This window comes from Mobula birostris, chromosome 10 (assembly GCF_030028105.1).
Source record: "Mobula birostris isolate sMobBir1 chromosome 10, sMobBir1.hap1, whole genome shotgun sequence".
Taxonomy (NCBI): Eukaryota; Metazoa; Chordata; class Chondrichthyes; order Myliobatiformes; family Myliobatidae; genus Mobula; species Mobula birostris.
Window position 1 is genome coordinate 89909445 of NC_092379.1, and position 26160 is coordinate 89935604.

General features: G+C 41.1%; 1 protein-coding gene across 2 annotated transcripts in view; it reads left to right on the forward strand.

Moving 5' to 3' along the window:
- chm (CHM Rab escort protein) overlaps positions 1–26160 on the forward strand; it is a 122681-nt gene that overhangs the window by 37826 nt on the left and 58695 nt on the right. The window contains exons 4-8 of one of the 2 annotated variants that reach the window (XM_072270533.1): positions 365–486; positions 4192–4636; positions 5154–5270; positions 13676–13796; positions 15549–15771. In XM_072270533.1, coding sequence (XP_072126634.1) covers positions 365–486; positions 4192–4636; positions 5154–5270; positions 13676–13796; positions 15549–15771 — 1028 coding nt within the window. The remainder of the gene's footprint in view (positions 1–364; positions 487–4191; positions 4637–5153; positions 5271–13675; positions 13797–15548; positions 15772–26160) is intronic. The other variant, XM_072270534.1, reaches the window with a different exon arrangement.

Here is a 26160-nt window from a genome sequence, read left to right on the forward strand (position 1 = left end):
CAAACTTCACGACATGTGCCAGTGATATTAAACCTGATTCTGAGTAAAAGAAGAAAGTGGACTTTGTCATTTCTATCTTAAAATGCATTTCAATATGTTAAACAACTCAAAATTAGGAAGTTCATAAAAACTGTTCTACTCATTTTTGAAAAAAGGTATTTGTTTCAAATTTATTGATAGTAAACTGAGTATTCATTTTAATTGCTTTATAGAGTGGAAAGAACCTTGTGTTTCGTAGCTTCAGTAAATTTGAATTAGTTCACTAACAAGTTCTTTGAACTACATCAGATGATATGCAAACTATACTTTGTAGTATATTTGTTAGTACTAATATTCCTTTCACTTGATTTCAATTCTTTATCAGGGACAAAAATCTAATAATGCAGAAGTTAACTGGAAGGACAAGATACTGGAAGGTGAAGATGCCATTGAACTTGATCAAATTGATAAGTCCATTAAAAATGTGGAAGTCTTCTGTTTTGCAAGGTTTGTCTTAGAAAAGTTTTATTTTTTCCTTAGGGAAATTATCCCACTCTGGTATGTTGGTACTGCAGATTATTAAACTCAGAATGCAGCTTTACTAGAGTTCATTGAAATTCAGGACTATCTTTTTCTAAACAATGACAGGAATTTTTCTGGCTACTCTTTACTCTTCAGTCCTGTATGAGAATATAAAAAAGTGAAATGGAAACATGATATCACTTTGTCTACCAACACTTCTGGGTACTTCGTTGAATCGGTAGTATGACTTGGGCAACCATGTCCACATTGACCAGCAAGGATCTTTTTGAACCAATCTCATTGTCCTGTTCTTAGTAATGACCATGTGGACCTTGTGTGCTATAACCTACCATCCCAGGTGCTTTAAAATGTCAGGGTGTCTCCACCACCCTTTCAGGCAGTTCCTCCAGCTTGCATCTTTGAATGAAACACATTTTTCTTCATCTACCCTCTGAGCCTTTTTTTAAAAAGAAAGTGAGTTCCCTCTGATAAGAGAAATAAGTTCCTCTCATATGAATGCTGTACATCTCGATTGTGTCTTTGTTCAAGACTCAATTTGTTTTTGATTTAAGTATAAAACAAGCAGTCTGATATTTAAATCGCATATCAGATATTTAAATTGTGCTTTTACGAAAAGTTTTAGCATAACTATTTGGAACCACATTGTAACCACATTGTAAACGTGTAAATGACATTGAAGCTGTGTTTCTTTGGGTGTTGAAAGGCTGTCTCCCTTAACATTGTGATACAAAGGTTTTGGGATATGCAGAGTAAACACCTGCTTTTTGATGGGACTGCTACATGATGTAGGGAACAAACTGCAGTGTGCCTCATTTTTAAGAAGCAGGGCTAGCAACTAAAGTGATTTGAGAACCAGCAATTGCAGAACCTCCTAATATCCGCATTAGGAACTGGTTTGAGGTTTCCTGCACTACTAACTACAATCTTATGAGTCAGGTGGCACAACTATCATCTAGTTCGACCTCTTAAAAACCTCTACCAAGGCTGGCCTACATCTGTTGGAGGACAGTTGTTGCTACCTAATGCCCTGAAGAACTGCAAACTGCTTTCCTTGTGATTTCAACCTGCCACTGGTCAAGTCAACAGAGATTTGTTATATTGTGATGGGATATCACTCGGGGAAGTGGGGGGGGGGGGCGGGGGGGGCTGGAATAAAAGCTGATCCTTTGCAATTGCCTCGCAGGGAAGAACAAATAATTTCCAAATTGGAAATGGAGATTCAGTAGCTCTGCACTGACTATCAAATACGTTCATGTCATCTGATGACACTAATCAAATAGGCTGAGTGCTGTTATACCATTTTAGACCTTCTACCCAAGAAGAGCTCATTAAATTCTCTGTACTGCTGCCTGGCTTATCGAACACCTTCAAGTTGCAACTACTGAGAGATTTTGACCTTTCTGGAACTTGAAGAGTAGCTTCACTTACCCTTCTGCCTCACTGCAGTCAACTGATGCTTGGTATCTCCCCATATGAAACACATTCCTGCTCTCTTCCCTCCCTCCCAACCACCCTGCCCACAATGTGATGTGGGTAAGCTCAGTAAGAATATTACGGCCCCTTAAAGATAAGTGGAGGGAAAGGTAGTGTTGCAGAAGGATTTAGACAGATGAGGAGAATGGGTAAAGAAGTGGCAATGGAATACACTGCAAGAAAGTGTATCATCATGTTACTTCTAAGACGCATTGAAATTATACATGCCATTCCTTGGACTCCGCTGCTGCTGGCTCACCCTGCTGTAGGCTTACCAGATCCAGCATATTCTCTTCAAAAACCTCCATCTGACTTCCGGTCTCCCACAATGTATGCGGGTTCTTGCATGAGGCGGTTGAGTGAATGTAGATATTGCATCTAAGATGATTGTGGGATAGCTGTGGAGTGAATGTGGATGTAACAGGATTAATGGACTAGGTGTATTGCTGAATTAATGGAAGTGATTATTTGGTGTGCATGATAAGTAATTAAACTTTCATAGATCATATCACATCTTGATGGTTACTCATGGCAGCAGTGAGAATTTGACCACGACCCTGCTTAATGAATAGTATCTTGGTCTCTGCCAAAGAATTTTTAACATTGGCTATGGCTAATGAAATTAGTGGAGGCAGATTCAATTGTCGCATTTACAAGGGAGCGGGAAGAGTCTCAGAGTATAATTTGCAGATCCTTGGAGAGTGTGAACAAAATCGGATTAGCAAGATTGCTTTTATGTAGAGTTGATATTGGGCTCAACAGGCAAATGCTATGATTCTGAGGCTGCATAGGAAAGATCATCTTATTACAAACATGGGTCAAATTTTTATTCAAAAGAGTAAATCTAAGCTGTTTGGAGCATCAGTTTGAGTCTGTTTAATTTTTGTGGTAATTTGAATCTCTCATTGTTCTGGCAAGCCACAGGTGTAAGTATTTTTGCTTAAACAGTTTGGTTGTTCAAAGTACATTTATTAAAGTATGTATACGTTATACAACCTTGAGATTCGTCTCCTACCAGGCAGGCATGAAACAAAGAACCCATTTTAAAAAAAGGACTGCTTGGATGATAGTTTTTGCGTGAAGGAGAAGTTTGTGGTTTGAGAGTTTTTATTTTTTTTTGTGCGGAGAGATGTCTATCTTTCAACTGCTATGGTTTTCTGTATTTTATGGCTGTCTGGAGAAGACGAATGTCAGGGTTGTATTCTGCATACATACTTCAATGATAAAATGAACCTTTTAAACCTTTTTAAATCCAGTCTGCAGGGGGGAAAAAAAACAAATCATGCCAACAATAAATGAAAGCAAAAAGCATTCTAAACTGAAGTCCACACAGTCCGTCGCCAAACACTTATTTAGCGTAGAGCCAAGTAAACACCGCAGAGCAGCAAACTGAACCAGCTTGTCCCCATCCTCTACGCCAACACCCGACCTTTTCAATCCAGCCTGGCACCTAAATTGTTGGTCCAGATATCTGGTTCAGTTGCGCCGGAGGCTGGATCCCAGATCTCATCACGTTGATTCGGCCTGTACCCGACCTTTCCGATTCGACCCGGTGCTTAAGTCAGTCGATCATCCGGTCTTCCTCACTCTTGGCAATGGGCCCTCTGCCTCTCCTCACCTTGGTTCTGCCACTTCAAGTTGCCTCCAAGTCCAAAGGGAGCTTACAAACTATTGTTTGCAATGATAGTTTACCAGAAAAGTATTTACCAACAAAGTATTTAGTTGTTTTCCTTGTTTCATCAGCCACCAGCCAGAAGTCACTGAGGTTCACCCTATATCATAGCCTTAATTGGATCCAATAATTTTCCATTTGGTTTTCCATTCTGTTTGTAAATCCTTGAACATTTTATAAGCAGTGTTTGTACCTTTTATAACTTGTTTTCTTTTCATTGACCTCCAACCAACAAAATGCAATCATGTAAGCAAACTCAAGATGTGTGGAGTTTCGGCCTGACATGTCACCTGTATTTTTGATGTGCCTGGCCTGCTGAGTTCCTCCAGCATTTTGTGTGTGTTACTCGGATTTCCAGCATCTGCAGATTTTCTTTTGTTCGATGTTGTGTGATTGTTTTCTTTCCCCATTTTTGGGGTGAGTCACTGAGATTCCGATAGGAAAATAAAGATGGGGTAGACCATTTACCCCTTGTTTTATATGATATTTCTGCTTTGCAATGACTTTTTTTTTCTATTTGATAGCACAGTTGCAGAAGATGATGTTGTGGAAGAAGGAGCACTTGAGAATAAGCAATGTAATGTAAGTTCCAGTAGTGCGGTAGAGGATGGAGCAGTGAGCAGCCAAGATGAGAAAAATCAGATGTCTAAGTGTACAAGCAACAGTGAAGAAAATCCAGAAAATATCAAGGTCAAAGATACTTTGCATTCCACAAAGGAAGTTTCAACTGAAGTAATTCAACCAGAAGACAAACCTTCATGTGCAGACGTTCCTTCATCCACCACCAATGATACAAGTCTGGCCAAAGAATTGATTGCTAATGATGTAGCTTCAGTTGAGATTGAAGCTGACAGTGTAGAACACACTACTGATGTTCCTGCTCAAGAAGATAAAAATCAAACCAAAAAATGGACTTACTCACAAATTATTAAGAATGGCAGAAAATTTAACATTGATTTAACTTCAAAGGTAATGACTTTCTACTTCAGTAATATTTTAAGATGTTTATAAATGTGACCATGGAAGTTAGAAGTAGGGCTTGTGCTTTGTGGAATTTTGTATTGTGGTTTGGATTGATATGATTTGCATGGAGCAGTTCTGAGCCTCCTTAGGTTATACATATGGGCAGTCTGTGTTCATTGACTGTTGTTGGCATTTAAGCGCCATCTGTGTTCAGTTCTGTGCTGAAATCGAGCACAAATAACCTGGAGAAATATTTATTTACTGCCATGAAACTTCTAATTCCACTTTTCATTATACTATGCGAAGGACTGTTGCAGGTTCTTGGCACTTCTGCTTGTCAATAAATCTTGAGAAGCAAACTCATGAGTTTATAGTGTCTTTATATATGTAAATACTAAGATTTTTGTAAAGTTTATGTACCATACAGAAAGAAGGCACCTAAAACCAATAGTGACCTTAAAATAAAGTTGAGTTTCAGATGAATGTCTCACTGAAATGTAACTGAGATTTTGTGTTCTTCCAGTTTTTGTATTCCCGTGGTTCTCTTGTCGATCTTCTTATCAAATCCAATGTCAGTCGGTATGCTGAATTCAAAAATATTAACAGGATACTTGCTTTTCAAGGAGAAAATGTTGAGCAGGTATCGTCATTTCTCTTTGCACTTGCTGCTTGGAATTGAGGCTGTTGGCAAATATATGGAAAAATATTAAATGCATGAACCTGTGTTCTGTTTTCTGTGAACTGTCAAGCTAGTTTGGTAAATCTTTAATTACAGACTCGATCTTTCTCTGCGCCTTATCCAGTGGTGAACCAAATTATAAATACTACATTGCAAATTGTGAAAGAAACTTAGAAGGCAGCTTTAATTTTACTATAAACAAATTACAATTTTAAATTTGATTTAGTGTGATGTGTTTGCACAGCTGCCCCTTGACACAAGTTGAATATCCATGTTGTCTCGGATGTGTTATGTTTTATCAGCAAATCTGATGATTACACAGTGACATCGTTATGTTCACGCGAGCTTCTTTCCCTGCCTAGTTAAGCTGGTGAGCATTTTTAAGAGTAGGAAGACATCTTACACATTTTTGTTTTTTGTGGTGGTGGGGAAGTGGGTTAGAAGAAGATACAGAACTGAGGAGATTACCATGTCCAAATACTTGTGCTTGCTGCTTGGATCTTTTTGGTAGCTGTATGCATAAGTCTCATTGTGTTGTTCTTCCATACCTGCTAAAGTCTTTTCATAATATGTACATCCCGTTCTTCAATTAACTAACTTTATCCCCTTTTAAATTCTTGGGTACTAATCTCTCCATTTTAATTGTGCTGCTGAAATTTCGCTTTTCTTTTATTATTTGTGTGCTAGGTATTCCAAGATCTCTTTTTCTCCCTCCTCCCACCCTTCAAAAATAAGTTTGAGGATTCATTTCTGAAGCTCGCACTCATTCATCAATATACTTTGAAATGTTAATTTAGCAAGTGGACCCATGGTTAACAGCCCATAAACTGCTGAACTATTTATCGCTTGCATGTAATTTCAGGTAAATCACAGATCCCCAAAGCAATATGCAGGTTGCAGCTCACCCCTGTGAATAACTGTCTATAAGGTGAATAAACATTCACCTGTGCACCTATCCAGCCAATGATAGACTTTCTGTCATTAGTTTTTTGTTTGCTGGAAAGTTTCTTTGTATGCATTTTACTTCAGGGCTGGAAAAACTTAACTTTTACATTTTAAAACACTTGAGATTTCATACTTTAGATTCAGGATACATAGATTCAGGATTTTTCTTTTAGGCATCTCATGGATTATTTTCTTCAGAAAAATGGCAAATTACTGATGGTTTGCTAGAACCACCAGACGTTCCAGTTTTGCAGGGAATATTGAAAATTGACTAAAACATGACACAGAAAAGCTGCTGATATACTGAAATAGCTTTCAGATCAATTGATGATATTTAATTACAATCCAACTGCTACTTAATGTTACTGCTTCTGATCAACAAAAATAATTTGGCTCAAGGCAAGCTGGTTTGTATTCTGAATACAGAGCAGCTTTCTTGACAGGGATCAGATGAGGAAAATGGTTGTGATTTTCTCTTTATTCAGCTGATTGGTGTTCACTCTGTGACAAATGATGTAATGTGTATGCTTCGAGCATCTGCTGTGGTTCAAGAAAAATATATTGAAGTCTGTTCCTCCTCAGAAACTGTGCCTGTTTGTTTCAATATGTTTTTTTAAGAATCTAAGATGAAGATGAGAATATTTAAACAAAAAAAAAGCTTAAGAACCAGGACCAGCTTATTTTTGCTGCTGTCCCTTGCAGCTGTATCATGTGTGCTCATTTACCTTGAGGCACTTTCCTGTATTAACCCCATATCCATTCTTTCCCTTTTAAGTTCTTGGCAGGTAACTTGTGCTTACGTGATAAATATCCACTATATTGATTTTTGTTTTACTTTTGACATTTTGAACACTTAATACCATCTTTACTGCTTATTTTGTATACTTTTAAAGTTAGGTCTTTTGTTTTATGCAGGCGGATATCTGATTGCAAGTGCCAGGTTAGTACTGCAGATAAAGTTTAAGTACATTGATTTATATGAAGGAGGAGTGTTTGTAGGTCTTTGGAAGTAGATAGAGATTGCACAGACATTTGGGGATATTCTTAGCTAATTTAAGGAATAATGTGGGTCTATTCTGAGACTTCTGATTGGAGAAATTGCTTCTCTATCAATTGTAGTTAATATTGTGAGTCGAAATTTTAAAGGAACTCTTTACTCCAACAATTAAAATATTCCAATTGGGCTTGTGTAGGAATGTGGGTGATGATATAGCGCAAACAATTTTATGAAGTTTCTTAAATATTTGTTTACAAAGGCACTGTTTTCTATAGGAAATAATTCCATGAATATTATCTTATTAGTGTTCTAGAAGTTGCTAAACTGAAGTATTTGAATTCAAGTTTGCCAGTTGTATGCCATAGAAGTTTTCTTGACAATGAGGGCTCGCTCTGAAATGTGCGCTTTGTAAATTTCCATTAAGATATCAAGATGGGCAACATTGTAGGCTTGGCTGGTTGCAAAGTAAGCATTTCTGAATAGTTCCCTGAGCAAAAGGGAGAAAGAATGGTGAAGTTTTGGAATGAAATAAAGAATCATTCACCAGTGATAAACTAGTGGCATTGTGACCCAATCCCCAAGCAGGGAATTGCAGCAAAGTTTTAACTCTACACTGTAAATTTAATTTTGTCATTGCCTGTGAAATAGTAGTTGCATCCATTCCAAAAGTAAATTGCAGTGAAACTTCAATAATCCAGCACCCTTGGGAATTTGGTGCCAGTTGAGCAGACTTTTTGAACTGTTGGTTATTACTTTTGTGCAGTTCTTAATTTAATTTTTGCATGTTACACAGGTGTAATTTTATCAGTGCGGCAATAGAATCCATTATTCTGAAACATAAATGTGCTTCAGCCCATGTTCTTGAGCCAAACTCTGTTTCTCCCTGGGCAAGTGACCCACAGTTCCAAATAATACTTAGTGATCTATATGTAGTAAGCTGATGATTTGCAAGCTCTTGTTGTATTATTGAAAGAGCCAGATGTGAACGTAGATTAGTGCAGCACAGTACAGGCCCTTCGGCCCACAATGTTGTACCGACCCTTGAACTCTGCCTCCCATATAATCCCCCACCTTAAATTCCTCCATATACCTGTCTAACAGTCTCTTAAATTCACTAGTGTATCTGCCTCCACCACTGACTCAGGCAGTGCATTCCACGCACCAACCACTCTCTGAGTAAAAAACCTTCCTCTAATATCCCCCTTGAACTTCCCATCCCTTAGCTTAAAACCATGTCCTCTTGTACTGAGCAGTGGTGCCCTGGGGAAGAGGTGCTGCCTGTCCACTCTTATCTATTCCTCTTAATATCTTGTATCCCTCTATCATGTCTCCTCTCATCCTCCTCCTCTCCAAAGAGTAAAGCCCTAGCTCCCTTAATCTCTGATCATAATGCATACTCTCTAAGCCAGGCAGCATCCTGGTAAATCTCCTCTGTATCCTTTCCAATGCTTCCTCATCCTTCCTATAGTGAGACGACCAAAACTGGACACAGTTCTACAAGGGTGACCTAACCAGAGTTTTATAGAGCTGCATCATTAGCTCGTGACTCTTAAACTCTATCCCTCGACTTATGAAATCTAACACTCCATAAGCTTTCTTAACTGCCCTATCTAGCTGTGAGGCAACTTTCAGGGATCTGTGGACATGTACCCCCAGCTCCCTCTGCTCCTCCACACTACCAAGTATCCTGCCATTTACTTTGTACTCTGCCTTGGAGTTTGTCCTTTCAAAGTGTACCAGCTCACACTTTTCTGGGTTGAAATCTATTTGCCACTTCTCAGCCCACTTCTGCATCCTATCAATGTCTCTCTGCAATTTTCGACAATCCTCCACACTATCCACAACACCACCAACCTTTGTGTCGTCTGCAAACTTTCCAACCCACCCTTCTACCCCCACATCCAGGTCGTTAATAAAAATCATGAAAAGTAGAGGTCACAGAACTGATCCTTGTGGGACACCACTAGTCACAACTCTCTAATCCGAATGTACTCCCTCCACCATGAGCCTCTGCTTTCTGCAGGCAAGCCAATTCTGAATCCACCTGGCCAAACCTCCCTGGATCCCATGCCTTCTGACTTTCTGAATAAGCCTACCGTGTGGAACCTTGTCAAATGCCTTACTAAAATCCATATAGATCACATCCACTGCACTACCCTCATCTATATGCATGGTCACCTCCTCAAAGAACTCCATCAGGCTTGTTAGACAGGATCTGCCCTTCACAAAGCCATGCTGACTGTCCCTGATCAGACCATGATTCTCTAAATGCCCAGAGATCCTATCTCTAAGAATCTTTTCCAACAGCTTTCCCACCACATCTGTAAAGCTTACTGGTCTATAATTACCTGGACTATCCCTACTACCTTTTTTTGAACAAGGGAACAACATTCGCCTCCCTCCAATCCTCCAGTACCATTCCCGTGGACAACGAGGACAGAAAGATCCTAGCCAGAGGCTCAGCAACCTCTTCCCTTGCCTCGTGGAGCAGCCTGGGGAATATTCCGTCAGGCCCCGGGAACTTATCCGTCCTAATGTGTTTTAACAACTCCAACACCTCCACTCCCTTAATATCAACATGCTCCAGAACATCAACCTCACTCATATTGTCCTCACCATCATCAAGTTCCCTGTCATTGGTGAATACTGCAGAGAACTCGCTCAATTCCACAGCCTCCAGACACATCTTCCCACCTTTATCTCTGATCAGTCCTATCTTCACTCCTGTCATCCTTTGTTCTTCACATAATTGAAGAATGCCTTGGGGTTTCCTTTACCCTACTCACCAAGGCCTTCTCATGCCCCCTTCTTGCTCTCCTCAGCCCCTTCTTACTCACCTTTCTTGCGACCCTATATTCCTCAATAGACCCGTCTGATCCTTGCTTCCTAAAGCTCATGTATGCTGCTTTCTTCCACCTGACTAGATTTTCCACCTCACTTGTCACCCATGGTTCCTTCACCCTACCATTCCTTATTTTCCTCACTGGGACAAATTTATCCCTAACATCCTGGAAGAGATTCCCAAACATTGCCCACATGTCCATAGTACATTTCCTTGAAAAAAAAGCATCCCATTTCTCACTCGCAAGTTCAAGCCTTATAGCCTCATAATTTGCCCTTCCCCAATTAAAAATTTCCCTGTCCTCCTCTGAATCTGTCATTTTCCATGGTAATGCTAAAGGCCAGGGAGCGGTGGTCACTGTCCCCCAGATGCTCACCCACTGAGAGATTGTGACCTGACCCAGTTTGTTACCTAATACTAGATCCAGTATGACATTCCCCCGAGTCGGCCTGTCAACATACTGTGACAGGAATCCGTCCTGGACGCACTTAACAAACATTGCCCCGTCTAAACCATTGGAACTAATCAGGTGCCAGTCAATATTAGGGAAGTTAAAGTCACCCATGAAAACAACCCTGTTAGTTTTGCACCTTTCCAAAATCTGCCTCCCAATCTGCTCCTCGGTATCTCTGCTGCTACCAGGGGGCCTGTAGAATACTCCCAATAGAGTACCTGCTCCCTTCCTGTTCCTGACTTCCACCCATACTGACTAAAAAGAGGATCCTGCTACATTACCCACCCTTTCTGTAGCTGTAATAGTATCCCTGACCAGTAATGCCACCCCTCCTCCCCTCTCTCCCCCCCCCCCATCCCTTCTAAAGCACTGAAATCCAGGAATATTGAGAATGCATTCCTGCCCTGGTGCCAGCCAAGTCCCTGTAATGGCCACTGCATCATAATTCCATGTATGTATCCAAGCTCTCAGTTCATCATCTTTGTTCCTGATGCTTCTTGCATTGGAGTACAGGCACTTAGCCCTTCTACCTTACTACCTTTACACCCTTTATTCTGCTTCTCTTTCCTCAAAGCCTCTTTATATGTTAGATCTGGCTTTACTCCATGCACTATACTCACATGACCTTTATCCTCTTCCACCTCACTATCTGCTCTAACACTCTGGTTCCCCTCCCCCTGCAAATCTAGTTTAAACCCCCCAGAGCAGCACTAGCAAACCTTCCCACAAGAATGTTGGTCCCCCTTCAGTTCAGGTGCAACCCATCCCGTCGGAACAGGTCTCACCTTCCCTGGAGCAAGGCCCAATTGTACAGAAACATGAAGCCCTCCCTCTTGCACCAACTCCTTAGCCACGTATTTAAGACCATAAGACAACGGAGCAGAAGTCGGCCATTTGGCCCATCGAGTCTGCTCCACCATTTTATCATGAGCTGAGCCATTCTCCCACTTAGTCCTATTGCCCAGTCTTCTCACCATAACCTTTGATGCCCTGGCTACTCAGATACCTATCAGTCACTGCCTTAAATACACCCAATGACTTGGCCTCCACTGCCACCCGTGGCAACAAATTCCATAGATTCATCACCCTCTGGCAAAAAAAATTCCTTCGCATCTCTGTTCTGAATGGGCACCCTTCAATCCTTAAATCATGCCCTCTCGTACTAACCTCCCCCATCATGGGAAACAACTTTGCTACATCCACTCTGTCCATGTCTTTCAACATTCGAAATGTTTCTATAAGGTCTCCCCTCATGCTTCTAAACTCCAAGGAATACAGTCCAAGAGTGGAGAAACATTTTTCATGTTAACCCTCTCATTCCTGGAATCATTCTAGTGAATCTTCTCTGTACCCTTTCCAACGTCAGCACATACTTTCTTAAATAAGGAGCCCTTATTTAGCTGCATTATCTTCCTATTTCTAGCCTCATTAGCACGTGGCACAGATAGCAATTCTGAGGTTGCAACCCTGGAGGTCCTGACCTTCAACTTTGCACCTAACTCCCTGAACTCTCTTTGCAAGACCTCCTCCTTCCTAGCCATGTCATTGGTCCCTACATGGGCCATGACCTCTGGCTGCTCACCCTCCCTCTTGAGAATACTGAGAACTCGATCCGAGATATTGTGGACCCTGGCGCCTGGGAGGCAACAGACCATCGGGGATTCTCGATCTCTCCCACAGAACCTCTTATCTGTCCCCCTAACTATCGAATCCCCTATGACGACTCTCTCCTCTTTTCCCTCCTTCCTTTCTGAGCTGAGGGTCCAGTCTCGGTGCCAGAGATGCAACCACTGCAACTTGTCCCTGGTAGGTTATCCCCACCAACAGTATCCAAAATGGTATACTTATTTTTATTGATGGGAACAGCCACAGGGATGCTCTGCTCATTCTGTCTATTCCTCTTCCCTCTCCTGAGAGTCACCCATCCACCTGTCTCCTGACTTTTAGGGGTGACTATCTCCCTGAAACTCCTGTCTGTTTGTGCCTCTGCCTCATGAATGATCCGAAGTTCATCCAGCTCCAGCTCTAGTTCCCTAACTCGGTTTGTCAGGAGCTGCAGCTGGATGCACTTTTTACAGATGTGGTTATCAGGGACAGTTGTGCTCGCCCTGACTTCCCACAAACTGCAAACAGAGAACTCGACTGCCCTAACTGTTGCCTCCATTACCTACTTCTAAGTTAGAGTAATTAAAGGAGCTTACCTGGCCTTACCTCACTGGGAGCAGGCTCGTCCTCAGCCTCTGCTTGCTGAAGCCTCTCCAGCCAAAGCTTTCCTGCTGTCTCCCACAACGCCATCTCCCACTCCGTTAATCTGCTCGCTTTTTCTTAACCCTCCCGCTGTTCTCCCTGCCGACCTTCATGTGCTTGTGCAGTTGTGCCCCGTTCAAACTGCTGAAGAAATGACCTTCCTCTTCTCAATCTGCTTGCTTTTTAAATTCTCCTGCTGTTCTCACTGGCCGACTTTCATGCGCTTGCGCAGTCGTGGCCTGTTCAAACTGCTGAAGAAATGAAGCACCAGAGTTTCCATATCATAAGCACGAGATCGTGCAGATGCTGGAAACCTTGAGCAACACAGACAAAATGCTAAAAGAACTCAGTAGGTCAGGCAGCATCTATGGAAATAGATAAAGAGTTGACATTTTGGGCTGAGACCCTTCATCAGAACGCACAAAAACTTCCATATCTTAGTTTACTATACAACCTCATGAAGTTGCACGCTTTGCACGAGTGGACCAAGGCAAAGAAGCTAGTGAGCATGAAAGTCTCTTTCACTTGTCAGAAAATGCAGGTCAACTTTGCCAATCTTTTCTGTGAAATATCTTTGAGGCCTATTCGTTTGCAGCAAAAGTTATTTTAAGAATTTGTTGTTTTAATATAGTTGTATAGTTATTTTAAAATGTATATCAAGTTAAAGTTCACTTGTCATTCAACCATACACATGAATATAGCCAAGTCAAAGCGAACTGAAAAGTAACCTTTAAAAACAGTTTACTACGTTGCGTACTGCTGTTTGTTACTTTGTGGAGCCCTTTGAATTTTCTGTTTGAATACTGTACAACTGATTTGTATATTGCAGTACTTCTTTCTGAAGGAAGATTATTTCAGATTCTTTTCTCTTGCTGTTTCAGGTGCCTTGCTCCAGAGCAGATGTCTTTGCCAGCAAACGTCTCACCATGATAGAAAAGCGAATGTTAATGAAGTTCCTTACTTTCTGTTTGGAATATGAGCAACATCCAGATGAATATCTAGGTACTTGAATGCCCAAAGCCATTCTGTATTTTTATTTGTCTCCTTTCATAATTTAGGAGGTGACTCACTTAGTCCTGTGCAACATGTGGAATGTGGTTTTAATTCAGTCTGTAGTGTTGTTCTATCTGGCCTTCTCTGGTCAATAGTGAGCTGCCCCCATTCATTGCTTCCATGTCCACACTTACTTGCAATACCTACTTGAGTTCTCAGCATGGTTATCTTTGGTTGGCAGTGAGCTTTAGTAGGCCTTTGCCCACTGCCAATGCAGTAGACAGGTTCCCTTTCTAAGTTGTAACTGCTGGTTGATCCCTGTGTGAAGACATAATCAGCTATCTAAACACTGAGTGTCTGAATGTCAGTGCCGTTTATTAAATGTTTAAAAATAGTCCGAAACAATTTTTAATGGCATGAATTTTATTAAAATTTAAAATAATTAAATACATTTAAATTGTGTTAACAAATGGCTTGAAACTTGCCCCAGTGGTGTGATTGTTCAGTACTGTGAATGGAGATGCTAAATCTGCTAGGTCAATTCCAGCCCAAAATATTAATGGTCCATTTCACTCCATAAATGCAATCTGACCTGCTGAGTTCCTCTCGTGCTTGATTGAATCTGACGCATGCCTGGTATCTAGATGCCTTTGTGTAGTTGCTGGGGAATCTGCATGAAGTTGAAGCATTACCTCGAGACTTCATGAAGAATATACGTTGGAGCTCACTTGGAATGAATAGTGGCAAAATTTCTCAAAGTTTGTGGCTTCCATCTTTGCACTAATGACCTTCAAAAAGCAGTTTTGGATTTAAGTTTTGCCCTTCCCTCAAAAAAAAAGACTTGCATATCACTGGTTTAGTCCACTCAGTTCCTTGTTTTGCCATGATTCCACTTGTTTTTGTGTATTTTCTCAGATTTTCTTATCTGTTTACTGAGAACCTTTGCACTATTTCTTTATGATTAATAACATTTAATTATGCATAAGCTAGGCTTGTTCAAGTATATTAATATGCACACGGTGATGGTACTTCTTAAATATTTTGGCTCTGTATTTTATGTAATTGAAAAGGAGAGAAAACTACAAATGTTGGAAATACTTAGCCCATCAGACAGCATCACTGCAGAGAAAGCTCATTAATGTTTTGCATTATAGGCCCTTGATAATTATGCTAAATCAGTGACTTGAAACATTAAACATTTTTTCTCCAAACAGCTGCTGCCTGACTTGCTGGTTATTTGTGGCTTTTTTTTTTGTTTATCTATGTTATGTTAACCTACCACTGCTGGAAGATCCAAAGAAAGAATCTGTTCACCAGTTCCTGAACCTTTGGGTCTAGGCATGGTTCTGAAATAAATACCAATATCATAATTATTTAAATAGCATTAAGTTTATTATTGGATCATCAGAAATGGCTTGAAAGTACCTGAGATAATGATACCTGCCAGATTTTTGTTTTCAGTATAGCTCTTTGTTTTGTCTTTCACGTTCCATTATGTCTCACAGCACTCAGCTGGAAGTTTCATGGCAATTCCAACTATGTTTCTACAACATTTCTTCTTGCCAGACTTTGTTTGGAGAGAAGGATTGTGCAAATAAAGTTTTTAGTTTACTTCAAATCTTCTAGATCCAGGACCTAATAAATGCTGCTCATTTGATTTTACTGTAAATTATAGATACAGTGGTGGTTTGGATCCCAAAAATTGAGTGGGTAATTGGACATTGTATTGTAAATTAACTACATTCATTTATTTATTTATAGCCTTTAAGGACAGTACATTTTCATCTTTCTTGAAGACACCAAAGTTAACTGCCAGTCTTCAACACTACGTTTTGCATTCCATTGCTATGGTCTCTGAAAGTGCTAGCACAACTGAGGGACTCAAAGCAACACAACATTTCTTACATTGCCTTGGCCGCTATGGGAACACGCCATTCCTTTTTCCCTTGTATGGCGTTGGAGAACTACCACAGTGCTTCTGCAGGTATGTTTATTTCTTCACAGAGCTGCAACTATATGAATTTATACACCAAAAATACTTTAAACATAAATGTCATGAGTTCATTGAAACATCTTGCTCCAATTTTACGTAATGTTTAAATTGGATACTGAATTTTGTTGGTCGCAAAGTGAACTTAATACTCAAATTAATGATGAAAGCAGGTGTTATCAGACTACTTTTCCAAAGTATCCCAAGTCATTGAAAGTCTGAGCATGATTAGCAAGGATTTTGGATGTCGTTTCGGTTGGCTGAATGCAAAATGATGAACCGAAATGTAACTTTGATTCCTCCCATTTTGTTTAAGACCTCTAGTTCTAAATTATTGAGGCACTGGTATTTACTGGAGTCCCTCTTCAGTTTAAATTATTAGGCAAAAGGTCTGTATTGTTTGTGGCGAGAGCAGTGAATAGAACATTTGTTACCTTTATATTAGTACAGTCTGAATTGAGTATGATACTTTTACTGTTCACATTTTGGCATTGTGACACGCCTGATAAGGCCGTGCTAATTGACAGTGTGTGATGAGCTGCCACTTTGATTCACTGCAGTCCTCCTGATGAAGGTACGCTCTCAGTGCAGTGGGGTAGGAAGCTCCTAGATTTAGACACAGCAAGCTTGAAACACTCTTAACAGGAAATGATGTTTTTTTTTTTTGTTTTGCAGGTAACTTCAGTAATTGTAGGGCATTAAAGAAAACTTGCACATTTTTCAACTTTTAACAGTGTACTAACACAACAGTGCTGTATATTCACCATAAATATGATGGACTGGTGAATCTAAATGCTGCTTTAATTTGAAGTGCTGTCATGCTACAAGTAAAATGATTTCTAATTTGGATGATGTAACCCTTACGAGCAGGAATTGAAGTAATTTTAAAATGTGAAATTAGAAAGAACTGCAGATGCTAGAAATATGCAGCAGATTAGGCAGTGTCTGTAGTAGACTTAATTGTTCACGTTGTACGCTCCATCAGATTTGGGAAAGGAAACATTAGTTTTGTATTGCAAAAAGTGTGAAGATCGTTCAGTCTGAAACAAATCAGGATTTCTCAGTGATCAACCAGTTTAATTCCACTGCCCAATCCAACATGTCATTCTATGGCCTCTCCTACTGCCACGATGAGGCCACTCTTAAGTTGAAGGAACAAGACCTTGTATTCTATCTGGGTATCCTCCCACCTGATGGCATGAACATTGATTTCATAGAACATAGAATAGTACAGCACAGTACAGGCCCTTCAGCGCACAATATTGTGCCAACCCTTAAACCCTGCCTCCCATATAACCCCCCACCTTAAATTCCTCCATATACCTGTCTAGTAGTCTCTTAAATTTCACTAGTGTATCTGCCTCCATCACTGACTCAGGCAGTGCATTCCACGCACTAACCACTCTCTGAGTTTTAAAAAAAAACCTTCCTCAAATATCTGCCTTGAACTTCCCACCCCTTAGCTTAAAGCCATGTCCTCTTGTACTGAGCAATGGTGCCCTGGGGAAGAGGCACTGGCTGTCCACTCTATCTATTCCTCTTAATATCTTGTACACCTTTATCATGTCTCCTCTCTTCCTCCTTCTCTCCAAAGAGTAAAGCCCTAGCTTCCTTAATCTCTGATCATAATGCATTCTCTCTAAGCCAGGCAACATCCTGGTAAATCTCCCCTGTATCCTTTCCAGTGCTTCCACATCCTTCCTATAGTGAGGTGACCAGAACTGGACACAGTGTGGCCTAACCAGAGTTTTACAGAGCTGCATCATTAGCTTGTGACTCTTAATCTTTATCCCTCAATTTATGAAAGCTAACACTCCATAAGCTTTCTTAACTGCCCTATCTACATGTGAGGCAACTTTCAGGCATCTGTGGACATTTACCCCCAGATCCCTTTACTCCTCCACACTACCAAGTATCCTGCCATTTACTTTGTACTCTGCCTTGGAGTTTGTCCTTCCAAAGTGTACCACCTCAAACTTCTCTGGGTTGAACTCCATCTGCCACTTCTCAGCCCACTTCTGCATCCTATCAATGTCTCTCTGCAATCTTCGACAATCCTCTACACTATCCACAACACCACCAACCTTTGTGTCGTTTGTAAACTTGCCAACCCACCCTTCTACCCCTGTATCCATAGAATAAAAGTGCAAGGAGACCTTGGTCCAGCTTTATAAAACATTGCTTAGTCTGCAGCTTGAATGTTGTATGGAAGTCTAGTTAGCAAAATGCAAGAAGGATGTTGTTCTGAGAAGATGGCTTGCTTTGTCACATATATACATTGAAACATGTAATGAAATGCATCGTTTGCAATAGATCAACGAAGATTGTGCCCACAAGTTTTGCCATGATTCTGGTGCCAACATGCCCACGACTCCCCAGCCTAAACTGTACATCGAATGTGGAAGAGAATCAGAGCACCTGGAGGAAACCTACATGGTCATGAGGAGAATATACAAACTCTAAGGCAGTGACAGAAATTGAGCCCCTGTCAGTTATCACTGTTGTGTATTCAATGTACTAACCACTACACTACCGTGCCACCTACAGGAGAGGGTGCAGAGAAGGTTTAGCAGGATTTTGCTTGGAATGGGATGTTTCAGTTAGAATGGATGGGTTGGATTTATTTTTACTGAGCACAAAGCTGAGAGGGGACTTAGCAACAGTCAGCGAAACTCAATCCTTGCCCTTTCAGAAAGGAGAGGGATTGAGTAGAATTGTGGAAAATTAGTGCACGTGGTCAATTCCTTTATCCTCTTTGATAGAAAGAAATCCACAGTTGAGGAATATTTAAAGAAATGTATATCATCAGACCAGATATGATGAGACAGAAATTTTGAACAATATTGTGAAATTTTTGCAGGAAAAAATACATTTTTAAATTATCTGTCATCTTCAGCTTTCAAGTTGCCAGTTACTATTTCTCAGAATTTTTAATGGAATCAATGGAACTTTTTCTCAATAAAATTAATGTTGCTTGGAAGGGAATGAAATGGCACTCTTTCAGCAGAAAATCCTTTTTGTAGATGTAAGCTATGTAATGCAGATGCCCTTGTTATCCATATCAAGGCGTGGGTTTGGTTATCCACATGAGAATATGATTACACATCAAGACTAGTTTGTTAGCCACAGAAGAATAGGGTTTTCTTGCTCGGTTTTTCAGTAATACCATTTACAGGTATTGTCCAAGCTGTATAATTTGACAGTGTAGCCTGAAAATGCTTCAAATGCTGAATGAAATGTTATTAAAAATTCAACTCCTGGTAATGTTCCTACAGGCTATTAAATTTACATGTTTTCTGGGTCTGACTGGCAGGATAGCAGTTCGGAATGTTTATAAAATTGCTTCTGATGGCAACAAAGTTGTAGTTGCCTGATTTTGGGTCCTTGAAGGGGCTGGTATAGGTCAACTTATTTTGATTATCATTTTCAAAATGGTACTAACAAAGTTAACATTTGCAATTAATATTTTCAATGTTAAAAGTATATTCCATATCAGCAAATTAACTGATACCTTTTTAGTGTTCAGATTATGAAGGTGATTTTTCACATGCAGTCCTTTTCGTATGGGCAGAAGAATGGGAAGACAGTTCTTAGCCAATAAATATTGATAAGCTGCTTAACCATCTCCCAAGTTAGCATGAAAGCAGAAGTGAGTGAGGGCAATTGTTTGAATAAACAGTGAAATTAGTTTATTCCGGTTAACTGGGACATATTGGGATCGGCACACTTTGACCCAAATAATCAGCTGCTCCATTTTGCCTAAGTTTCATGGAAATAGTTAAAAAAGGTGTAATTTTTTAAAGTCATACTATAGTTTAACTTAGTAACAAACTATGTATTTAAATGAAATACAGAACAAATTAGAATATTACCAATATTACCACAGTGCTCTAAAACTGTTCCTGTAAATTACCAATACAATAATTCGTCCAGTGTACTCTGTCGTGTTCTTTTGATTGAATGTAAATGAACAAAATCATTGCAGACATCTTGTGCAGGTAACAGAATGCCGTCATACAATACTTTTGACGATTGTATCCTGCGAATCTTGATTTCCATTGAAGATGGTTGTCTATACCCTCAAGTTTTCATTGTTCTGAAGTTGAAGTGGTAAAATCATTTTGGGCATCTCTAGCCTGAATGCTTGAAATCTCAGTGAGGAAAAACCAGTACTGAATTGTCTCTCTGCTTATTTCTCATCAGCTATCAGTGACAAAAATCACTGCTTTTTGAACATAAACACAGGCAATGATGCTATTTAAAAACTGTTCCTTCTAAGCACAATGTAGGGTCTACAAATTGTGCCTCGTGGCCTGTTAAGTACTCCGTAACTGGGTTGCTAAACCAGCGGAAATAGACCACTGGTTGGAGTCTGGTTTACTAGGAACTAATAAAGTTTTATTAAAGAAATAAGTAACACAGTACTCTAATCGTAAGGATATAAATGCAACAGGTTAGCAATGATAAAACACACATGTACACAGAACTAGGGTAATAGGAATCAACCAAGCTCTATCGCAGTCTAGGGGTAAAATGATCAGTCTCAAGTGATGCAGAGTTCAGTTCAGCTTAGTATAGTTCGCAGTAATCGCTGTTGTGTCATTGGGGAGAGAGAGAGAGAGATGCAAATTTTGATTCAAACAGACCTTTGATGTTCTTCGCAGTTGGCTTTCGGGTGGACCCTTTTGCGTCTTCTATCCAGCTGTGGTCACCGACTGTGACCCCTCCGTTCTGGATACGACTGTTCTTCTGCGGTGAACCCGGCACCCAGGCAAGGACGGACACACACACCAGGTTCCCGCCGATCGTACCTTTTCACCCTGTGAGTCTATGGTCAATTCCTGCGAACCGGACCTCCAAACCCCCACCAATTTGTGGGGGCACACCGCTCTTCCAGGGTCTCGTTATCTCGTGATCTCGTGTGCGTGGTGCCTTAGCGAACCTGTTCTTTTCATCCCCTTGCTGGGGTATCGCCTGTCCATCAAACTTCAAACAGTTCAGGTTCAAAGCAACCGGTCTGTCAATATTCTGAATTGTGTTTCTTTTCCGTTATCTCTCTCCTCTCTCATTAACATTTTGAACGTTTCTCCATTTGTCTCCCTTATCTCTCTCTCATTAGCATCAATCTTCTGATAACTTGGTTTTTCGTCACACCCCTATCCTTCAAACGATTTTTACCGGGGTAAAAAATTATGGGCATGAATACATTATTGGATACACACTAATATACAGGGTCATCAGCTATTCGGCTAATGCAGAGAACTTTAAGTTTTCAACACCTTGGCAGACAGTCAGCAATCACATTGTCCGTTCCTTTTATATGTGTTATTTTAATATCAATTTCCTGTAAGACCAGGCTCCAACTTAGCAACCTTTTGTTTTTATCCTTCATAGTGGCCAGAAACACTGGGTTGTGATCAGTGTAAATTACTAGTGGTTTCCGTGCTGGACAAATATAAACCTCAAAATGTTGTAATGCTAGTATGATGGCCAGTAACTCCTTTTCCACAGTGGAATAATTTCTCTGATTGATATTAAATTTCTTAGAAAAATAAGCCACTGGGTTGTCAACGCCCTCTTTGTCTGTCTGCAACAGCACAGCCCCGGCTGCTTCGTTGCTAGGGAGAAGGATTTTGAAAAGTCAGGCGCATTCAGCACAGGATGGTGACACAGAATAGCCTTCAGACTCTCGAAGGCCTGTTGACAAAGGTCGTTCCACACAAACTTCGCATTCTTTGGCAAGAGCTTAGTAAGAGGGAGGGTGATATCCGCAAAGTTTTTGCAAAACTTCCTATAGTACCCCACCATCCCCAAGAACCTTCTCAGGGCTCTCTTGTCTGTCGGGGCGGGGACTTCAGAGATAGCCCGCACCTTAGCCTGCATCGGTGCCAGCTGCCCCTGTCCTACCACATACCCCAGATAAGTGACCTTCGTGTGGCCGAATTCACTTTTTGCGAGGTTCACTGTCAGGTTGGCTTCCGACAGCCTCTTAAACAGTTCCTCTACTGCCACAATGTGCTCCTCCCACGTGTCACTCCAGACCACTAAATCGTCAATATACGCTTCTGCGTTCTTTAACTCTTTTATCACTGAATTAATCATTCTTTAGAAGGTCCCCGGGGCGTTTTTCATGCCAAAAGGTAAAACATTATACTCATATAACCTGAATGGAGTGACAAATGCTGAGATTTCTCTAGCCCGGTCGGTTAAAGGAACGCACCAGTACCTTTTCAGCAAATCGATCTTTGTGATATACTTAGCTCTCCCCACTTTATCGATGCAATCGTCTACCCTTGAGATCGGGTAAGCATCAGTTTTTGTGATGACGTTCACTTTTCTGTAATCTGTACAGAATCCTATGCTCCCATCGACTTTCGGGACAACCACACAGGGGGACACCCATTCCGATTTGGATGGCCCGAAAGCGGGTATTGGTCGAAGGGGTGCTTTAGGCGGGACCTGATTTGGCTTTCCTACCGCCTGACATAAATGACATCGCCTACAATATTCAACAATATCCTCCCTCATGTTCGGCCAGTAAAACTCTTTCACAATTCTATCGACTGTCTTCCTCACCCCAAAATGTCCACTGAGGGGTATCTTTTGGGCCAGGTTAAAAATCTCGACCCTATAAATTTTCGGCACTACCACCTGGTGCACCACCCCCGCATTCCTCATCTGCGGGCACGGTACTTGGTCTCCATTTCCTCCTTAGTACTCCCTCCTTCACATAATAGCCCACTGGCTCCCTTTTTAATTCTGCTTCGGAGAGAGCTGTCTCCGCCAAAACCATTAGCTCCTCGTCTTGTTCCTGTGCCTGTATAAATTTTTTCCTTGCTAATGATAAGTCTACCTCAACTCCCTCACTTCCTTCTGCTCTACTACGCTTCTTCTTCTCACTTTCTAACCCCCCCCCCGGTACAAGGCTGGTAAAAACGTCTCAGCTAAATCTACATTTGCTTCGGCAGCCTTTCTGGACATACACCGAGTCACTGCGCAAACGGAATAAACCTGTGAGTCCATGGGTGGGGCCTCAATCCTGGCAGGCTGGCTTGTCAATCTTACTGCTGGGTACACCTCTCCGCTGGCGAGGTCATTACCAAGTAAGACCTCCACGTCTTCCATCGGTAGTTCGGGCTTCACCCCGATTGTGACCTGTCTGGAGACCAAGTCGCTTTTTAGGTGTATCTGGTGCAAAGGTACTGCTTCAGTCCCTTTCCCAATGCCTTTTATCACACTGACCTCCCCAGTCTCGGTCTCTGAACTAAAGTCTAAAACACTCCTTAAGATCAGTGACTGACAAGCTCCAGTGTCTCTCCAGATCCGCACTGGAACTGGGTTTGACCCTTTCTTCACTGACACCAATCCGGCTGAAATAAACTTCTCGCGCCCTTCCTGAACTCTATCAGACCTCTTCTCCCCTAGCGGTTTCTTTGCCAGCTCAATACAGCCAGTTGGAATTGTCGTTTTTCCTTTCCCCGTCTCCTTCTTTGGGGCAAAGCACCTGGATGCAAAATGACCGGCTTTCCCACAATTATAGGATACGACCCCAGGAGACTTCCTACTAAACTGCTCCCGTACCCTTCTCACTAGTCCCCGACTTACTTTCTGACTTCTCTGGCGGACTTTCTCCGCCCTCTTGACTACCCTTCTGATAGCTTTTACTTGGGGTAAACTTAGCTTTGTGCATTAACGCGTATTCATCCGCTAACTTAGCAGTTGCGGCTAAGGCTTCTGCCTCTTTCTCATCTAGGTAGGGCCTCATACTTTCTGGGACACAACCTTTAAATTGCTCAATCAGTATTAGCTGTAGCAGTCTGTCATAATCCCCACTGACCCCTTTCGAGGCGCATCAACGCTCACATTACATCTGCATCTCACGGACAAACTCTAAATACATATGGCCCCACTGCTTCCTCACATTCCGGAACCTCTGCTGGTATGCCTCCGGGACCAACTCATAAATTCTGAGCATCGCCCCTTTCACCACATTATACCTCTGGGCATCTTCTTCGGACAATGCCGAGTAAGCTTGCTGAGCCTTCCCTTTTAAGTACGCTCTGAAGCAAAACAGCCCACTTATCCCTCGGCCAGTCCTGACTTGCAGTGACTTTTTCAAAATGTAGAAAGTACCAATCAACATCGGCCTCCTCAAATGGGGGAACCAGCCTAACCTCCTGGGTCGCCCTGAACTCTCCACCTTGGTTCGGCATGGGCCCCTGTGCTATCGTCATCTTTAACTTCTCCAGCTCAAATTCCCTTTCCCTCTGTTTCTCTCTCTCTCCTCGTTCTAACTGCCTGTCCCCCTCTTCTCGGTCCAGCTGCTTTATTCTCTCTTCTTGTTCTAACTGCCTGTCCCTCTCTTCTCGCTCCAGCTGTTTTACCCGGAACTCGTGCTCGAGTCTCAATTTTTCCATCTGCAGCTGTACTGCTTCTCCACCGGGTTTGCCCATAGATACCACCTCCAGCTCCCCTTGGGGAAACACACCTTTAGGTACATAATGCTCAATGATAGCTCTGTGCATCTCTGCTCTCCTCATTGTCGACTTCCCCTTAAAAAGATTCAACCATTTGGCAACAGTCACCAATTCTGATTTCCTGGCATCTTCTAATGCCTCCAAGGTTGGCGCCTTCAGAAATTCCTCAATTTCCATTTCTGCTGTTTGCCCTTTCTTTCTTTCGGGAATTTTAACCCAATCAATTTACCCAGTCCCAAATTTGGCATTCAAAATCGCGGACGAGATCCCCACTTCTGTTACGTACCCCGTAACTGGGTTGCCAAACCAGCAGAAATGGAACGCTCGTTGGAGTCTGGATTACTAGGAACTAATAAAGTTTTATCAAAGAAATAAGTAATACAGTACTCTAATCGTAAGGATATAAATGCAACAGGTTAGCAATGATAAAACACACATGTACACAGAACTAGGGTAATAGGAATCAATCAAGTTCTATCGCAGTCTAGGGGTAAAATGATCAGTCTCAAGTGACACAGAGTTCAGTTCAGCTTAGTACAGTTCGCAGTAATCGCTGTTGTGCCGTTGGGGAGAGAGAGAGAGATGCAAATTTTGATTCAAGCAGACCTTTGTTCTTCGCAGTTGGCTTTCGGGCGGACCCTTTTGTGTCTTCTATCCCACCGAGGTCACCGACTGTGATCCCTCCGTTCCGGATACGACCGTTCTTCCGCGGTGAACCCGGCACCCAGGCAAGGGCGGACACACACACCAGGTTCCCGCCGATCGTACCTTTTCACCCTGTGAGTCTATGGTCAGTTCCCGCGAACCGGACCTCCAAACTTTGAACATAAACGCAGGCAATGATGCTATTTAAAAACTGTTTCTTCTAAGCACAATGTAGGGTCTACAAATTGTGCCTAGTGGCCACACAAGTGCTTGCAACTGACACTGGTTAAAACCAGTTCAACAGTGGTCTCCTGTCCTAATCAAGTGGCAGAGTGTCACAAATAAACAAATGGAATTCCAGCTATTTTTTTGATTAGTTTTTGGTTTTTAAGAGTTATTCCAAATAAGCGCCTCCCCGATTAACTAATGGCCCAATTAACCGGAATCTGCTTTTTTTTTTTTTTTTTTTTTTGAACAAGCAAAACAAAATTAAGTTGAATTGTGGGAAACAGATTGAGAGCATTTGAACAGAATTTACTTGATCAAAAGCTTGAATTGAATAGTACACAATGAAGATAGTTAATCCCAATTAACTTTGCCATTGTGAACTTAAAATGTAATATTCAGATGCAAACATTCCTGCTTCAGCTGGCAACATTTTCTGAATGGTTTAGCCATATCCTTGTTTGTGTCTAAATTGCAGTGTTTCAAGGTGACCAGAAATAATGTAAAATTATTTACAGATTTTTTTTGTCTCCATTCAATTTTTTACATGGTTTATACTTGTTTGTTTTAATGAAAAACATGAAAATGTTTTAACTTGGTCATCATGCATTTTAACAAAAATAGTTAATAATTTGCAGATTCAATGAGTCACATGGGATTTTATATTTTCAATTCTGTGTTTGGAAATGTAGTTTAAGTTGAAATGGTTTCAACATCCAAACTCCATAACAGAAGCAAAAGTAGCCCTCAAGCCTATTTAGTTCTTGTTATGTTAGCTTTTAATTAAGAAAAACAACTAGTTAGAGGCAGTATTTTCTCGCCATTAATGTAAGTGTGTAATGAAGATTTATTTTGGAAGTGACCTTCACTATATTAGCAAAAACAGTAATCAGCAGAATTAATAGAATAATCAAATTATATACAGAACCATAAATCATCATGTATAGTGCTGTCAGAGTTCAGCTATTAATGGGTCTTATTGTTTAGCAGCTGCATTAAAAATTGCTTTCACTGATTTGTCTTGATAGGAACTGAA